Here is a 19184-nt window from a genome sequence, read left to right on the forward strand (position 1 = left end):
CTGTCAGAGCAGAGGAGACAGAAAACATCATCTGTTTGCCTCTTGTGCTGCTGCAGCTCACGCTGCAATACACAGAACAAGTGGCTGATTTCTCCATAGCAGTTTGACAATCCTATCGAAGGGGATTCCTCTGCATAGCTCTGTGAGTGGTGAAGAGACAAAGTAATTTGTTTCTCATGGTTGTCCCAAGACCATAAAGATTTGGACCTATTTTCCCATTCTGAATATTGAGCACAGTCCAGTGAGCAGGACCTACAGTCTGCTAACACCAAACCTCTTAAAAATCTTCCGTGATTGGGTGACATGAAGCAGATAAATGATTCTTGTGAAGCCAAAAGTTGGTCAGATAAGCTTGGATATTGCACTGAAATAAGTAGTGCTCCTAGTCTCAATCTTCAGATATTTCAAAGGCTGAAGAATAGAAGAGCTTCTGGTTCATTAGAGGAAGATCTGTTCAGCTTGAATCTAATACTTGATAGCACTATGGCCAGAACTCTGAGCCAGGACAAATACACTAACTGTGGTGTTTCTTTCATTCTTGAAATATGGCCCTGGTTTGTGAAATAATTTTTTGTTCAAAGAATGAAATATTGAGTCACCAAAAGTGAGAGCTGTAACACTGAGGGGGACTGAAGCAATGGGAAATTCTCTCTGCAGCAGCTGAGAAGGCAGGAGAAAAGCAGATTGCCTTGGCTTCCTCTTTTTGTGGCCCAAACAAGTAAAGTCTGTCAGATTCTGCCGGCTCTGTGATCAGGCCTGAGGTGCTTGATGGTGATGACAATAAGTTTTAGTCATGATCACAATGTTATTTGTGCTCTAGATACAGCTGGGTTTTGTACTTGGATAACGAGTACCTGAACAGGGCAAGTCTGGGCATTCTTCAGAGATGCAGCGGGAGAAACGGTGAAGATCTCTCCTGGTTCTTGTCTGGTTCTGCTGAATCGCAGTCCCAGCAACCACAGGACACAGGAATCGTTCCTCAACAGTGCTCCCGAGGAGACAGGCCAGCAAGAGGGGAAGGAGCAGAGCTCTGGGCTTGAGCAAGCAGGCTGTGGCTCCGCTCGCTGCGCTGTGTGCTGCCCCAGGTGCTCCCTAGCAGCCGGGAAGCTCTGCACTCACTGCCGCGGAGGGCGGGAAGCGTTTCAGCCCTCACCAAAGCACTGCTGGGTTTTCTATTAAAAACACCCCAAACCGGCTCGGAGTTCTGCCCAATTAAGTTTAATAATTGATGAAACCATGGCAAGTGACAGCTACAAAATACAAAGCAGACACGGAAAATGACGGCATAAAAGTGGGAAGGAATAGTGTCTGCGATGACAAATGAAAGCAAAATACACTTAACAGAGGATATGGGTTCAGATATAACACACACGGTCACATACAACACCGCATTAGTAACAGCACACACAGATACTCGTTATACTGGGGATTTTCACAGTTCTCCACTTCATCCCAGATGACAAGAAAATGGATGTTTTTACTCTCTTACATAAATTCTTGTGCACACAACATCGTCAGCACCAAAGGTCTGGAAAAGAAATAGAAATCAATCAGAAGAGATGGAACCAGCAAACGTATAACACCATTTTTAAATGTTATTTTTACCATAGTAGCTAGTGCTACAGCAGAAATACATTTTCCTACGTCTTTTGACAGATGAGAGTACAGAAAGGAGTAATTTTGGAAGAGGAATGCAATGTAAGTGACCTTTTTTCCAAGGCACGATGAATTTTGTCAGAATGATAAATGATGGAGACATTCCCTTTTTCTATAGTTTCTTGGCATGCATTTATAAGGAAACATGAGAAAAGAAAGGGAAATTGGAATGTACTGTTGTATTTAGAAACAGTTGCAGCACTTTGAACTGGAAACACTGAGGATGGAATTCAGATGGGATGTTCAAAAGGTGTTCTCTGATATTTGCAGGTATAAAGCAGAGTAGTTCAAATAAAGTCAGCAAAGCAATGCTGAAGGCCCGGAGAATGTATACCTGTAACCTATAAACACCATGCTAGGATACCAAAACCCTCTCCCCCAAGCTGTAATGTGGGCAGCGTCATCACAACCTTCTTTCAGGATACTGTCACCTTAACTAGGGAGTTCGTTAGTCACGATAAGGGTCTGAAATGAGCGCACAACATGGAGAAAAATGTAGTGGAGATAAACTCATTTAACATGACTAACCACATATGGTATCTCACAAATGTTTGACCACCACAAATCCAAAAGCCACAGACTTACTACTACAGATAATGATAATGTCCCATTATCATCCCATTTCTTAGACCAGATTCAGTACCTCAGAGTACCCTCATTTTCCAGATACTTAGGGCTGGTGTTAAATTATATTATAGCATTAACTGAAACGAAATTTCAGATATACATCTGAGAGCCTGCACTTTTTAAATTGCTCTGTAGTTTTGCACTTAAAAGGCAATTCTACCACAGCAACATTGCAGTACAGATTATCAGGGCATTCCGGCAGGACAGCGGTTGTGGCAGCTGTCTGAGAAAGCCACCTAAACCCCCAAGGGTTTGTATGTAATTTCAGGTCTGGCAGGCTAAAATCTAAGCAAGCAATTAAATGTGAAGAAAATAAGGGGTGCAAGAGTGAGGAAATACTGACTGTAAAAAAATGCATGTTCAGCTACACTGACAGTTTCAAGCTCACCATGAACAAGTTGTGAGGTGGGATGTTTGGCTGTAATAACTGCCAAGGTCTCACTGAAAAATATAATTAAGACCTACCCCAGTGTGTTATGAAAATTCAGCTGGACTTTATTTGTTTTAATGCTTTCTACGCCTGTTCTGGCTAGCACTTCTTTGAAAGGACTTGGCTTTAGGACTGACTCTGGCTTATATTTTGTTCACTTTATTGATGAGAAAAGTCTGCTAGTATTTTGGAGATATAGGCTTTGGTTTTATGCATATGAAGAGCTTATAATATCAATCTTTACATACTGTTTTAAATTATACATGAAAATGCCTGAAAATGTATGTTAAAGGATGCAGGTAGTTCTCTATTGCCCACAGCACCAGCTGCAGATGGCCTTACTATGGCTTCCTTCAACATTTCCAAAATTATACACAAAGGTGAAATTATTTCAGCAGGAGCTTTGCCAGAGAAAGCAAGTCAGAGTCAAGAGCATCCAGGGCTTGAGGGTGTCTGTGGAGACTGGAAGGTCACTGGGACAATGATTGTCTTTCTATGGTACATTCAGGCACTGCGAAGCACAGAGACACTTGGGTCCCCCACTGCTATTTCAACACAAATCAGAAGGAATAGCAGAACAGCCTTTGTGTAGTGTTCCTCAAGAGCTGGCATGGACCCAGTCTGAGAGCTGGAGCTGCACAGCTACGTAGCCACATCTGGTGACATGGGTGGGTGCCACATTAGCCAGTTCTAATGAGAAAGGCTGCAGCAGCAGTTTGCCAAAACTCTTGTGACCTCCCCAGTAAACTTCTCCCTGTTCTTTCGGGGAAATCAAGACACAAACTCCTCCTAAACCTGTGCAGCAGCAGTTATTTTCATAACAGCTCAGCAGTTGTAATGCGAGAGAGCACTGCAGGGAAGAATAGACTGAAATGGATGCGATCCATCCTGCAAGTCTGTCCCAGGGTGCCACTGGAGGTCTGACAATCTGAAATTCCAGTGTCCAGTTCTGAGACTGCGCCCCTGGGCAGAGTTTGCTCCTAAGGCACTAGTGTAGTCTGATTGCAGCTTCCTTGCAAGACCCACAGGAGAGAGCGTGAAAATAAACATAAATATTTGTGGAGGAAGAGAATAGAAATAGTAACTTTCTGGGAAAGCTCAGTAGCAAGGGTGCATCTCAAAAACATTGCAGAGGCAGCAAGCCCACTGTCCGGACACACAGACTGACTGCTGTGCACTCACAGAGCCGCAGCTGGACACGCTTTGGTTTGTACTTTCCACATCCAGCTCCAGCTGGACTTTTGGCCTCTTGAAAATCTCCGGCAAAGGGCTGCTTTCAAATTGCTCTGCCAGGATAAAAATTAAGTGCAGAAAACCTGGACATACCTGGGGAACCCAAATACATAATAGTCTTAGTTGCTATACACAAGGATTGTCATTCCCTGTAGCACACCAGTCTCAGAGTCCGGAAAAATACTATAATTTAACACAATAATATCTTTAAATCTAGATTGTAAAGAGAGAAAATTAATGCAAAGCCCAGTACAATAACTCTGAAGCACCATGTTGCAACTGGGCACTTCTCAAACAGCCAGGCATCCTTTGGCTGGAGCCCCAGCTTAGGTTACGTGGCCTCTGATTTGTTTCAGGAATAAGCTGCATGTCATACACTTAGATTTTATACCTTATACCCATTCACATTATTAGTGACCTAATTCCATAGGGTTTGATTATCAAGGTTATGTACATGGTTTAAATGTGGACTTACGTAAAAGGTGTTTCCCTTATTTATTGTAACTTACTAGCATTGTTGATAAAAGTCCACTAAATGTTGCTAAACAAAGCAGCAGATATCAGAACAAACAGACTAAAGATTTCCATGACCCAAAGGAGCAAAACTTCCTAATAGAAAGAAATCCTGGCTATTTGGTGGTGAAGTTTCACCAGAGCGACTGAAAAAATGTGCAGCACTACCGAACTGCAATTCACATCTAAGGAGAAGATGCAGGGTTTCCAAACAGGGCCTTCTCATCAGCTTGCAAATGTCCCACTTACTTTATCAAAACACTACAAGGCGATGCATCTATCTAAATCTAAAATAGGATTTTAAATGTGCAATGACTGCAAATTACAAAATTGTTTTCTTCACTAATCTTGTCATAATCTGTAGGTAAGAGTCCAAAGGCAAACTGCAAACAAAGCCCTGCACAGGGGGATAATCCAATAAACTGACCTCTCTCAATTCACTCAAAATCTGATGAACACTGACATCCTTAGAGATTAAAAGAGAATTACAGGGCAGTAATATATAATCGTATGAGTAAAACTGCTTTTTGAAGGCCTTTTTTATAAACATTATAAACATTTGCTGAGGAGCCTTTGTGATCAGTGGAGCACACAGTATTATCAGGAAGACTGTCAGTGAAACAGTCACCTGGGAAAGATCATTTCTGCCCATCTGTGCAAAAATCCCGCTACCTGCTCATGACTGAGCAGCCTGCAGAGCCAACTTGCCAAAGGAAGACAGAATACATGAGCAAACAAATGGAGATGACATTACTTAAATGAATCCTCAGAAAAGGCTTTGTCCACATGCAAACTTCCATGTTATCCAGAACAAAGGTATAAATCGTCACAGTAAAGGCATATTGCATATTTCCTTTCTCCTCCTGACTCCCATAAAGTGTTATGAAAGAGGCTGATCACTAAGGGGCTGTAGTCACACAAGGTACAGCCCACACTTTCCAAGCTGGATATTAATAATAGCAAATCACGCAATATACAACCTCACTTTCTGCAGGATGTCAATTGACAGGAACATGCATAATCAGGTCACTTACCAAGGTACCTAAATGCTGGTACTTGCATTTGAGAACTGCTGGTTTATACATTTTTCTCAGAGTCATGCAGCAAATGAATGACAGAGGTAAGAACAAGAGACAAAGGTATCTCCCAGTAGTAGTAGTCTTGAAAAGGAGTACACAGAAAACACTTAAGCTCCAACTGCTATTATAAGAGGTTATATATGAGGTCAGATGCATCCAAGATGCAAATGGCTTTGGCTTCTTTCTCTGCTTATATGTTTGGGACGGGACTCAGACCACGCTGTACAAGTGAGTAGAGGCTGCAGATCCCTAAGCCCCCTTGTAAATGTGCTTGTGGCAAAAAGTAAATTAAAGCATTAGGTCTATGCAATACATACGTCCGCATTATTACAGGCTTCTGAACTTTTATCAAGGCTGTGTTAAGGTCAGCAGCAAAACCTCCCGCTGACCTCAGTATGAGTAGACTCCCCTTTTGGTAACTGATTTTATTTAAGATCATTCTCCAAAAACTAGAGAAAAGTTAAACAGCTAGGTAGTTTAACGTCATTCAATATAAGGCTTAGGCACATTGCAAATCTCAGCATTCGTCTGCAAAGTATCTTTCCAAATCAGCACTGACCCTTCTCACCCAATCTGTTTAATTTTAGAAGCCAGCAATATCGTTTAAAAAATGTTCACTCATTTGTCCAGGCTCCACAGTTCACCAGTTTTAATCAAGTACAGCATGATTTTTCTGGGGAGGGAATGTAGAATAGAAACCATGCTTGAACCTCCCCTTAATGTTCTGATCTTTGACCCTTGCTAGAATAGATTCTGAGAACCCCTGTGTGATACGTGAACTGTGTAAAATGTGGTCTGAAACTGCTTTTAAAGCCACTCTTCAGTAATCACCCACTTTAAAATGTTTGTATGTTAGAGATTAAACTAAAATCTATAGAGGCATGAGCAGCCATGAAAACAGCAATGCAGATAAAGTTTGACTAGAAATGTTTCTCATTTGAATAGGTAACATTTGGAAGCAGCATCCTTTAACTTTGTAAAAAGCGGCCCTTTTGTTCTTCTGGCTCACCCAAGTGATTGATAGCTCATTAATGTCCCTGACAAAAACACACAGCAACAGCAAAAACATTATAGAGTATAAAAGGGAAGAAAAGGCGTATTACAATAGACTTAATCCCAGGTGCTAATTTTCAGACAAGTAAAGGAATATATACTCTTGTGTTATATACTGCTCTTGACTGTTCAAGTGCTAATCTAAGTATAGTTTATGAATGGGCAGTTGTAAATACAGATATTCGACTCTATGCATTACAGTCTTAAAGTACAACACAATATAAAGATTCTGTCCAGACGAGCAAATGTGGACTTTGATGGGGAGCTTGCCTTCTCACTCTCCTTTGCTTGCATATTCTATGTCATTTTTTAATCTGCATTGTTCAGTACTTCTAAAAAAGCAGCACTGAAGTCCCAGCAAGTACATCAGATGAAATTAGAATAAACAGCACCGATGAAAATAGTTGCAATGTTCTACCACATTCCCAGCACCTTTTCTATAGAGCAGAGCTTTCTTCCCTTACTTAGCTGAAAGGACTATTTTTCTGACAGGACCTTCCACCTATATCTGCCATTTTATGAGCCCAATTTATTTATGCTACTAATAAGAGTAATCTCATTCACCATGCTGCAAGAAGTTAAGGAGAACTAAAGGCAAACTGAACTGGTACCTGAAGGTAAAGAAAACCTTTTCTAACCAAATAGTTTATTCCCTGTATCTGTGAACCAGAGGACATGATGTGACATGGAAGACCACGGTGTTGCTCCAAGGGAATATATTTGAAGAACACAAGGAATTCTTCTGCCAGGATGCAAGAAAGATTGATAATTATCCAGTAATATGGTTTCTATTTTAGCTCTGTGGTAGTCATGGCAATTCAACACTGTGGGTTTTGTGGGGTTTGTTTGTTTTGTGGTGTTTGTTGTTGTTGTTTTAATTATGTGTACTAATAAATGCATTTTATTTAATGTGCTGTGTTGGGGGAAAGAAGATATCCTTCCACTAGCAAAATGGCATAAACAAACGGACCCCCTAAGTAACGCAGCATATTAGATCAAAATGATGTGGCAAAACTCCAGCGTTTACGCAGCCAGCATTAGGAGAGTAAAACTCATTCCTTACCCCCTGCCCGTTGCCCTAAGCCTTTTTTTCCATTCACGCCTCAGTCTAACACAGTTTAGATTCCTTCTTGCAACTTTTTCCAAATAGGGTAGGAGTTTTCTTGATTTCTTCTGCAAATGCATGTAGTAGCTAAGGAGACTTGAGACTTCTTGAAAGATTTCTTTGGGTAGAGAAACAGGAACACTATGAGAATAAGTATCAGCCTTACAGAGTTCCTAAACTGCTCTATCACAAGCTCTGCCCCATAAAAGACAGCTTCCCAGCTGCAGACATCTAGATGTTCACAAGGATGTGGTTTTCTTCTGCTTATTTAAGGCCCTCCGCCAGAATGGAAATAGGGCAAGTTTACCAAAGCACAGCAGAAAGAGTAAAGGAACAGAAAATACTTCTTATCTAAGTAGGTAGGTTTGAGAAGCGTGAAGATGGAAACTGTTGAATGTTTGAATTGATATGGGCAGCAAAACTGAATGAGAATGAATTCCAGGTCCTAAAGAACCCTAAAAAAGCTGGGAGGATGGCAGAAGAAAGACAGGTGAAGACAAAGGAAGACCTCTTCTTCTCCCTGTGTTCTTAGTTTTGAAGAAGTAAGATGTAGGTGTGGGTTTGTAGACTCAGATCCAAGGAAAAAAATCCAAGCTGAATCTTTCTTCACTGAAGTGATGAACAACCCAAGCACAGTTGTGATTGCTAGCAAAACAGTATGTGCAGTGCTGGTGTTCCTAGTTCAGAAAGTTAAAGGATACATTGGAGGGGGCTACAGAAGCACTGAAAGAATGATTCAAGGAAAGCTTGCTTTATATTGAAGGGCTCAAGATCTTCCAGTTATTTAGCTTAACAACAAGAAGGTTCTCCCAAGAGGTGGCTTGATCCGTGTTGTTAAGAGAAATATTTGCAATAACAAACTTTAGGCATATTATTTAGGTTCTTTTATACACAATATGTAATGACTTGAAGTTGAATCTAGACATATACAGATTAGAAATACTGTGTGTATTTTAATGGCAAGGAAATTAACCAGCAAAAGAACTTATCAAAAGTTGTGATTGAGTTCCTATAAATGGAAATATTTTACTAAGAAGGAACTTTTTCTAATTTATATCCTAATTTGAGAAATAATTAATTCAAAAAAGCTCAACAGACTGTATTATACAAGCAAAAAGGTTAGATGGCTTTATAATCTTTGAGTCGCTCTGGTTTCTAAGCCAACCTCATTCTACTTCCCCAGCTGTGTAAGTTCCCATTGCTGACTGCAGGAGGCAATGCTATTATGACAGGCTTTCTTGCTTTGCTCAGAACAGTTCACTTGGTTTAACAGCTGCGTCACTAGTTTGTTCCTTAAATAATAAACTACAGACATGGATTATTAGAAAGCTGGAAAAATGATGGTTGAGAATACATTTTGTCCACTGCGTAATATATAAAGATGTGAAGCAGAGATCAAAGTACTTTGCCAAAGTTTTTTTATAATATAAAGAATTTCAGTGGTTGAATCAAAAGAAAGTATTCAGAATTGGAGTATCCATTCAATAGAAGCCAGTGTGATTTCACTAAACAGCACACACCTCCTCATAAGGGGTGGGTGAACAGTTCCTAGATGTCTGGAATAATATTAACACTTTAAAAGCTTTTTGTTTATACTTGGTTAGGTTTAGGTCCTGTTTTTGTTTCAGATGCAATCTTAAAAACAGAGTTCTAACTGCTTTAGAGAAACATTGGGGATGCTCTTTGTTTTTTTAAGTGCAGAGGTTAAGCTAGTGTGATAGTCTGAAATAAAACCTGCCTGCTTTGATGTTTTCTTACCCATCGCTCCAGCAGCATGTCCTCCATGCCCAAACTGATGAGGCGTTACAGTCTATTTATCGAGAATTCACCAGTAAGAACATGTGCAATAAAATGATTCTGAACTCAAGCTGAACCGTGCTACTTGTAACTCAGAAAAATTGTGTCTTTATCCAGCTCTGGATATTGTTTCCTTAATGTGAAGAGATCTCTAACAGGAATAAGTACTATACAAATAAACCACACATGATTTGTGGCGTAAGTGGCGAGGCAGTTGCAGAGGTGCTGCTCAGACACCCCCCTACCATAACCTGCTGCCATGGGGAAGCTCACACAGGACTGGGGGGATGGCGGCTGACAGCAAATTGGTGTATTTCTGAGAAACTCATGAAGGTCATTCTGAACTGGATTCAGAGGTGATCGAGGACTTGGGGAAGGTGGCAGAGATGGGCAAGGAATTATGTGTTCTTCATAAACAGAATGAGATCAGAGCACGCTAACAACATGCCACATCTTCCCCGCTATGCACCACGTGGTTGTGGATAAAAAGCAACATATTATGCACACGCCTGAAAAAGGAGGTTCCCCAGAAATGCGGTCAAATGCCTCGATCTCACTTTCACCAGAGAAAATCTGCAATAAATCAAGCAAATTCTTCGGTGGTGGTGTGAATTTACAGAGCAGAAGTGACCCACTTGTGATCATTCTACCAGTAAAAGTATTGCAAACGTTACAGCAATAACATACAAGTGAGAACCTGCAGATATCTTCATTTGCTCTTATGGGAAAAAAAAATAGAAAGAAAGAAAGAAAGAAAACAAAGTGATGTATGAATCGTACTCTAGAGGATGACGAAAATGGTAGTTTTCCAGATGGAAATAAGTAAGGAAAAATAGTAAGTCATACTACATGGTAACAAAAACCTGTTAATATGGTGCAGGTATTGGGTGGATTCAAGGTTCTTACCAAAATCAGCTCATCATTAGCTAATTCTCGAGTCCAGTAAGTTTTGGGGCCATCTCCCTCAATAAGAGTTTGTTTGCAATAGATCTTGTTTTCATTCTCCCAAGTGGCCAAACTCTGCAGGCAAGAAAACCATTAGGAATAACATTAATTATATTCCTCAGCAGCTATGAGGCAGAGACACAACAATGAGCAGTAGTGAGAATAATTGTTGCAGGAAAGGAGCAACACATAGATTAAGGCAAGAGAAAAAAGACATCAGTGGAAAGTGGTGAAATCAAAATTAAGGTATGAGGGGGCATTTGGGAAATAGGTATATTTTAATAATGAAGTAATTGTAAATGTGTCTTTTCAGTGTAAATCCACTTTTGTTTCCAAATTAAAAAGCCACCTAGTTTTCATAAAATGCTTCATATCCAAAAGTATAATTTAGAAACATTTGATAATGTAGTGTCTGCATTCCCAAGCAGCCTTGTACATGTGTGGTTTGATCTGAAAGAATCATATGTATCATGTTGTGGTCGTAAATAATGCAGTATATGTCACTTACAGCCTTTAATGCTATATGGCACTGTGCCAAGTTAACTGTATATCAAACAATCATTGTGCCAACAAAACAGAATAAATCACAACTAAAAGAAACTTTGTTAGAATTTTAATGTTTGTGATTTGACATTTTTTTAAGGTTGTGGGTCTGGAGACTGAAATACCCTCGGGCATTTTTCAAAGCATTTCAATGATTACTACGAAACCACTGAAAAACAACAATAGCAAAAAAACACATAGGATTTTGTTTAGCTTCACAAACAGACAAGCCCTGACTCTGTTGCTTTTCATTCTAGCACTGAACTATTATTCCACAATGCAATGGAACAGCTGTGCAGGAGGATGCCCTGTAATGAATGTACAAGTAATCACTTTATAACTAGCACACGGGAGACATTCATTAGGCTGTGATTATATACATATACGTGTGTGTGTGCATATGTAGGCATAAACTCAAGTGAACACTTCCCAGACCTTCCAAAGGAAAAAAACCTTTACTTTGATTTAAAATCAGCTGCTAATGTTATAAATATTTTTTCAAAACAATAGGTTTTTCAAGCCAACAAGCCATCTCAAACGGCAGTTACAGAAGCTATGCCTTGCAGTACAACTACATATGACTCGCTCTTTGTCTGTCTGAACAATGGGTGAAGTTCGTTGGCAGAACAAAACCCTCCACCCCAGAAAGTGTATCAAAATCTATTGCCAGTCAGCAGTTTTGCCAGATATTGCAAATTACATTCTGCAGTATTATTTTATTATCTGTCAGTTTCTGCTCTGTGGCCACATCTTGGTTATACACACACAGCAGTACAACTTATTCCTGAGAGTAGACTATAAATAACTTCACAACACATGGAAAAAATTTACTACTTCACAAAACACATTTCTTTCAGATTTTTCCAACCTTCATAGCTTACAGCCGTAATTATTGTTTCTCCATGTGCAGCAATAAATCCTTCTCAAGAAAGCGGGTCACATTTATTGCATATGCATTATGCATGAAGACACTAAAATACTACTTCTGCCGAACAAGACAATTAATAAAGCCAGCAACATTTCCCAAACTGTTAAATGTACAATAATTCATCCTAGAGATCAAGTGGATGTTCTAAATGTTCACTGACCCCCAGAATCTGCCTCCCTTTTTCATAAATTTAAATTCACAGCAACTGTACTGGAGATAGTAAGCTCTGGATTTTTAGTGGTGCAAATGGTCTCAGAACCTGGCCCAAGGTTATTTCATCATCATCATATGGTACTTTAAAAACTGTGTTCTCATGCGCAACTACATTCTGATACTCTTTATTCATACTTCTTTTATAAGTGTTTTATATATACTTCCCTTGTAAGTGTGAGACTAAAGTGCCTGAGGAAAGGATAACGAACCCGTGCCTTTGATACCTTTTCTCAAAAGACAGCCGTGATCACAGCCCAATTCTTCAATACCCCGGATCCCCAGTACCTCCACCAGTGAGAAGCTGGGGTCAGATGCTGCCGAGGGAAAGCCCCCTCCAAAGCCACACAAGTGGTTCCAAAGGTAGAGGAGCAGGGGCTCACAGGCAGAATCAAGCCCCAAACACTCCAGTGAATGCCCTCTAATGCACTTCTGCACAACGAGATCGTGTAATTATGGCTAGTATAACACTACCTGAAAGTCTATCTTACACTGTTAAAGACTTACCAGATCAGCAAAGTGGAGACATGCACTTGCAAGGGAATGAAAGAGGATTTCAGCCCCAAACTACCAACAATCTGTGGTCCTGCTTGTGAACTCAGCTGATACAGTTTAAGACGAAAGTTATGTCAGGTTTGTGCACTAAACCTGACTCTTGAGGTTTCCTGTGCTCCACTGTTCCCCATCAGGGACAGGGGCTGGGGAGAGTCTACCTGCAGCTGAGGTCTCCAGGAGAGAGGGAACCAAAAAAAGCTGGACAAACCCTGCCAGGCAAAGAGCCGTCAAGCAGGTACTCAAACTCTGCCTTTGGGACCTGCCATGCTCTGTTGCCTCCAGAGTTCAGTTTTACCCTGTCTCGCAAGCAGGATAATGTCAGACAAGAGAGATAACTACCAAGAACCCCCAAAGAATGCTTCCGGGAAGAAGAGCGTGACAGGCAGCAATGCCACTGTCTGGGGACACTAGCAGCAGAAGTGTTTGTTCCATCTAAAACCAACTTGGTGACAGACATACACACACACGCTCCAGGTCTCCTCCTACCCTGCACTTTCGTCCATCCACCGTCTCCTCCTCAAAGCTTTCCCCGATTTTGAAGTTGATCTCAGTGGTGCGGACAGTGGTGGAAGTTTTGATGTAGAACTGGTCCCCATCCTGGCGGATCTCCACGTGGGGTTTGGAGGCGGCAGCCACCGCCACCTTCCTGAGCATGGCATTGACACCTGGGCGAAGCGGGGAGGAAGCAGAGCTTGAAGGCGCCGGCCGTGCCGGGGGCTGAGCTCGCCCGGGGCTGGGCTCGCCCGGCACCACCCGCCAGGGCTCCGCACAGCCCGCCCGACGGGGAGCTCTGCACCGGCGGCAAACGCGGGCTCTTGCAGGGATCGCCGGGCACAGCGGGGCCGGAGCCGCCGGCAGCCCGGATCCCGCGGGCAGCCCGGATCCCGCGGGCAGCCCGGATCCCGAGGGCAGCCCCGATCCCGCGGGCAGCCCCGATCCCGGGGGCAGCCCCGATCCCGGGGGCGGGACCACCGGCGCTGGCAGGTGAAGCTCCGACCGCGCCGTGCCCGCGATCGCCCTTCCCCGGGCAGGGCTCGCAGCTTTCCCCGCCCAGAGCTCTCCCGGGTGCCCGGCCCTGGAGGCTCCGCGCACCGGAGCGCGGTTCCTGCTGCCGCCCTCCCCGTGTCCCCCTCCCGCGGGCCGCAACCCCGGGCTGCCCGCTGCCCTGCGCCGGGCTCCCCCGCGCCTCACCCAGCGCCTTGAGGAGCTCGTCAAAATTCTCGCTGCTCCTCATCTTCCAAGTGCCGGCGAAGTTGGGCATGGCGAGGCGGGCGCTGCGGACGGCGGCGGGGACGCGGCGCTGCTGCTCGCTCCGGCTCAAGCACCTTGTGAGCGGGGCGGATCGCGGCGAAGGCTGGGAGAGCGGGTCACACCCACCGGCCCCCCACCCCTTCCCCCGGGGCCGGCACCACGCCGCCAGACAGCCGCCCCCTCCCAGCCACGGCCCCGCCGTCCATCCGTCCGTCCATCCTTCCAGCCCGCCATCCATTACCCGCTGCCCACCTGCCTTGCAGCCCACCAACTGCCTCCGGGGGCTTCCCGGGAAGGAGAGCCCGATTGTCACTTGTCCCACAATTGAGGACGTGATGAAAAGAAGGCCTCAGAGTCAGGCAGGGAAGGAAGAGGGCAATCCAAATCAGAGCGGCCTCTCCGGGCTCACGCCGGACTGATCCCCACCACGGCAGTACCGAGGCACAGCAGTGATAATGCCCCGAGCTCCCGGAGCACACAGACCTCGCAGCCTGGTGGGCACACACATCCACGAACCTGCCCCAGCGCTGCTTATGTGGGCAACCACCAGGCCAAGCAGATGGCAGGGAACCCAGCCCTCGCCAGGGTAAGAGATTGTTGTTAGGAAGCTGTCACTGTCCCCTGATCCAAGTCTGCCCCTCTGAGAAGGGTGAAGCACAAAGACATATACAATGTCTATAGGGTTCCCCAGTCACAGCCACATGCTCCCTTACTGCTCTGTGGCACTTTTCACAATTGGAGGATATAGCAGCAGAACCAGAAGGTATTCCTACTGCATCAGAAAGAGCAGTGCCCATGGCCGTCACAAACTTTTATGGAGAAGCACATCAAGCTATTTCCTACTTATTTAAATTAGCATCAGTGTCCTAAAGCTTTGAGTGCCGCTCTGTGCCTTTCAGGCTTTCCATCACTATTTCCATCATCTTTACTTTGAATCCCACAGTTTTGGGTCAGAGATGCCAGATTAAAGTTCCTTATTGCAGCTGATTTATCCACAAGATTAAGGGGAACAGAATTTGATGGATTAAGGCATATGGAGTTTTTCTGCTGCTCTTGTGCATAAGGAAATACTCAAAACATTTCCCACTCAGAACAAAGCCAGATGTATTTTAATTATAGGAAAACCTTTGCTGAGCCAGCTTCATGGTAAATTCACAATCATTCTTCACTTGTTAGACTCACTCTATAAAATGAACAAGTTGGTTACTTGAGGTATGTATAAAATGTGTTCACTTCTGGAAAATGTATAGGTCTGGGGGTTACTTGAGCCGTATGTTAGGCAGCATTCTCCAGTGCCTATGTGCTGAAATTTGCTCTCCTTTCTTATCCCAGGAAAAATTTTACCTGAGTAATAACCACAGAGCAGACCAAATATTTGTCTGTTAATAGTCACTCTTTTCCTACTGGTTTTATTAAAGACCATGGGGTACCAATCCACCTATACAGTACAGTTTTTAAAACAAAACCCCAGATACACTCTGGGGTGTCCGACTGGCTCTGTCTGACAATGTGTCCATGTTCACACCTTATTTATACAGGGGAGCAGTTTCCTTCAAGCGCTGCACACTGTGGACTCACCAGCTGCTTAGAATTAGACCCCAAATTTGGACTGCAAAAGGAATTGTCCCTCTCGGAGCCTGAGGGGCCACTGCTCCGGCACAGGCTGGTGACAGGCACGTGCATCGCCAGAGCCAGCGTCTGCCCTCTCACCAGCACCTCTTCGTGTATACACAGCAGCTGAATTGATCACCAGCCGTTCCTCCCTTGCCCTTTGGGTTACATTTTTCTTTGTATCCTTTCTGTATGCTTCTTCCCTTGCCTTTTAAATCATTTATGTTTCCCTCTTCTATCTCAAAAATATGCCCTCATGTTTCTCTGGCTTTATTAGTTAATTTGAAAGTCAGCAGGAGTTGAACTCCAAATTCATAAGGAATGCAACTTCACTCCAACAAAAGTTTTAAAGCAAAAAAACTCTTATACTCCAGTCCCTTGAGACAGCTAAAGCTCAGTGAGAAAAACTGTCTTTTTTGTTTTTCCATTCCTTGTTTTATGAAAATATTGTGGATTGTAGTGCCATTGCATTGTGGAATACAAATCCCAAGTTAGACTGGTAAGGCAACAGAGTAAAATGTAACTTAAATGGCAACAAATTTCACATGGTTTACATACTGGTTACACCAATTAATTATGCATATAATAAGAAGGATATAAAAGTAAGAACTGAGTTCCTATTTTACAAGCTGTGATCATATCAGTTAGCTCAATGCTGTTAGATTCATTTGTATGCTGAACTTTATGGAGGAAAAGGAAGAAAAAGATAAGGAAGGAAATATGGAAAGAAGCTTAAAGGAAAGGAAAACAGGTGGGATGTAATAACCATAAAGAATATAGCACTGTTTTAATTTTTAAAAAATTAAAAGGAGACAGAATGTGAACTAGGATTAGTTTCCTGCATGTCTTGGATCACTCAGATGAAGGACAGATATACTAACTCCATGGCAGATATGACTCAAATCTCTGCTGTTCTAAAGTGAAGGTAGCTCCACTGAGATCAGAAACCTATACTGATTTACATTAGCTGAGAATATTGCCCATGGACTTTACTGCTTTTCAGAGATCCTTATCCTAGCACAGCAGCAATACGAGATGTTTATCAGGTCATGCTGAAATAACCCAGACTAAAAGGCAGTTTTACTTTTCTTTCAATCTCCTTCTGTTTGTAATTTCCCCATTAATGTATGGAAAACAGTTTGATTTTCAAAACAACCCCCTCAGCATTTTTTCCCCTTGGCATTTATTTTATTTACCTGAATCCCCTAAGGCTGATCCTTCCCTACAGATGGATCTAATTAATCTTTCCAGCAGTGCCCCTAAGACAAAAGAAAGTAATATATGTACAGATGGGACCGGGGCACTCCATCATCCATCCAAATAAGTGACCAGTAATGTGACCAAAACTATCCTCCTGAGGTTATTGACTGACCACGGTGAAGTCACACAAGGCTCAGTGTAAACAATACATTTTATTTGCTAAGGTAGTACCCTAGAAAAAAAGATCAGTTTAAGGGAGCGCACAATAAATTATTTCTGACATGAATAAATTATACAACTTGAAGGCAAATTGCCATCGTAAATTTATCTGCCAAATTAATTTACAATACGCCTCTAGCATGACAATAGGTGAAATGTAATACGAATGGACGCAGAGTAAACAGCATTTCTGCATTGTTGCCTTGTATCTTCTACTGCTCACCAAGTTCAAAGAATACCCACTGTTCCCAAGCTAAAATGCTAAAGGGATTTCCAGTCCCAAGTTATCCTCTTGGATTTTGAGACCTAACTAATAGGAAAGTAAATGGATTCTTGCATTGTTAGAGGTGGACAGCAAAGTGTTTGCCAGCTTTATGTTCATTAAGAAAAATAAATATTATCACCTCAATTCCTTTCCTACAATATTCCCTTTCAAGGGGAGCTAATTGATCTGTGTTCTGTTCCCAGTCAGGCTTTAAGCTGGCCACCTGCCCTTTCTATCTTCTTTTCCAAACTGTTATAAGAATACAATAAAATTGAGAATTGTTTTCTTAACCAAAGTAAAATTTGCTGTTCTTACTCTGAAAATGAAAGGAGTTTGATTGTCTTTTCACTTGGGCATTAATTCTGCAGACTGCTGAGCAATTTGATCCTGATCCAGCAACGTATAGTACCAATGCTAGTAACGTAATAGCAATGAACTGTGTTTTAGAGGTGCTCGTGGGGGTGTTTTCCTGGGCTGGTACCAGAATAAACCCACAAATATCACTGAGGAGGAAAATCAAGATCACTCAGTCTCAGACTAATATTCTGTCTGTACTATACATTAGTAGCTCACTGCTTTGGAAAACCACATACAAACTGCCAAACAGTTGTGCAAAAGGGTCATATTGAAAAACCAACATCCCATATAGATTTTAAGCAGCTGGAATTTGGGCATTGTCTGAGAGTGTTGGGAACATGAGGGTCATTGCCTTCTGTCCAAACTGTCCAACTATCACCAGCTGCCTCGAACAGTTCCAGCCTCCCAAAAGTCAGATTCTGCACGTGGCTTGGCAGCTGAAAGGGAGTTCACAGTCCCCAAGCCCCTTTGGTTCAGGTAAAGCAACAGGGCAGAAAGTAACAATTTTGAAGCAGCTTTAACCATCTGCCAAGTTTAAAAACCAGTAATGTATGAATGGGAAACAAAACCAAAAACCAAAAAACTATTCACATGATTAAACAGAGCTTTATGTTTTATTGGGTGCATAATGTACTTCATAAAGAAAAAGAAAAAAAAAGAATCTATTGAATTTCAGAATCCATGAGAGCTGAGAATGGCCTGGGGATGAAAGTTATCCACTGTGGAGAGCCTTACGCATGTTTTAATGGAATTTTTGTGGATGTGTGAGTCAAGGATGGCTCTCTGAATGAAGACGATCCTGAAGAATCCCAGTAGATTTTTGACAAACTAGCAAATAACATTCTAGCCTCCTTTTCCCTCTCCCAAGTTTATCCTTTACTGAAGGAAGCTAAATGAATTAGTTCAGACTAATTCAACTAGTTTTGGAGACGCTTCCCTTCAGCCCAATGCCTTTGCTTCAGACAAGGTAACGAACAGCTCTTTAAGCAGCAAAGTCACTTGCATGTGCACAGGCCTCCTAAGGCAAGGCCTGGGCTGGGAGAGCAGAGGATCTGAGGCTCCCAAGGCTGGGACACATTCATCTACTTAAATCTCCAGGAAATAAAATCAAGCCACCTCCAGGCCAAATAAGCTTTCCTAGGTATGTCCAACAGCCAGGAACAAAGTTACTGCTCCCCTATGAGAGGCTTTTAAACAAATCCCTCATATGATGTATTTAATAGGTGTCTCCAAACACACGCTTGAGTCAGACAAAGGGTGGAGATGTTGATAAAACAGCTATTAAAACCCAGCCTTTCCTTTGGGCTATGTCTGGTAGTTTCCCTATGTGCTCACAACAAATAACTGGACAATGCTAGAAAAGCGAGAGCGGTGCTCTGCGTGTTTGATACTTCAGGTTGTGACATTGCTGAAGTTTGGTTGTTAAATTGGAAATACTCCCCACAATCACTAATGAAGAAAAGTTGTTTCTTTTTCATGGAGGGGTTATCATGGCGTTAGAAATCAGTGATTTTCACAGAGGCTTTCAGGAACCCTGCAATTCTCATTTGCTCAAACAAAAGGCATTTATAAAGCTGTAGCTGTCAATATAAAACTAATCAAACTGT

At 42.5% G+C, this 19184-nt stretch overlaps 1 protein-coding gene across 1 annotated transcript; it reads right to left on the reverse strand.

Moving 5' to 3' along the window:
• Positions 1–1477: 1477 nt before the first annotated feature.
• On the reverse strand, positions 1478–13935 carry CRABP1 (cellular retinoic acid binding protein 1; the record flags this gene model as incomplete). Its single annotated transcript, XM_080351538.1, has 4 exons — positions 1478–1528; positions 10400–10513; positions 13161–13339; positions 13866–13935. The coding sequence occupies 4 exons, from the start codon at positions 13933–13935 to the stop codon at positions 1478–1480; spliced, it is 414 nt and encodes a 137-aa protein (XP_080207664.1).
• Between the last annotated feature and the right edge of the window lie 5249 nt (positions 13936–19184).

This window comes from Nesoenas mayeri (assembly GCF_963082525.1).
Source record: "Nesoenas mayeri genome assembly, chromosome: 11".
Taxonomy (NCBI): Eukaryota; Metazoa; Chordata; class Aves; order Columbiformes; family Columbidae; genus Nesoenas; species Nesoenas mayeri.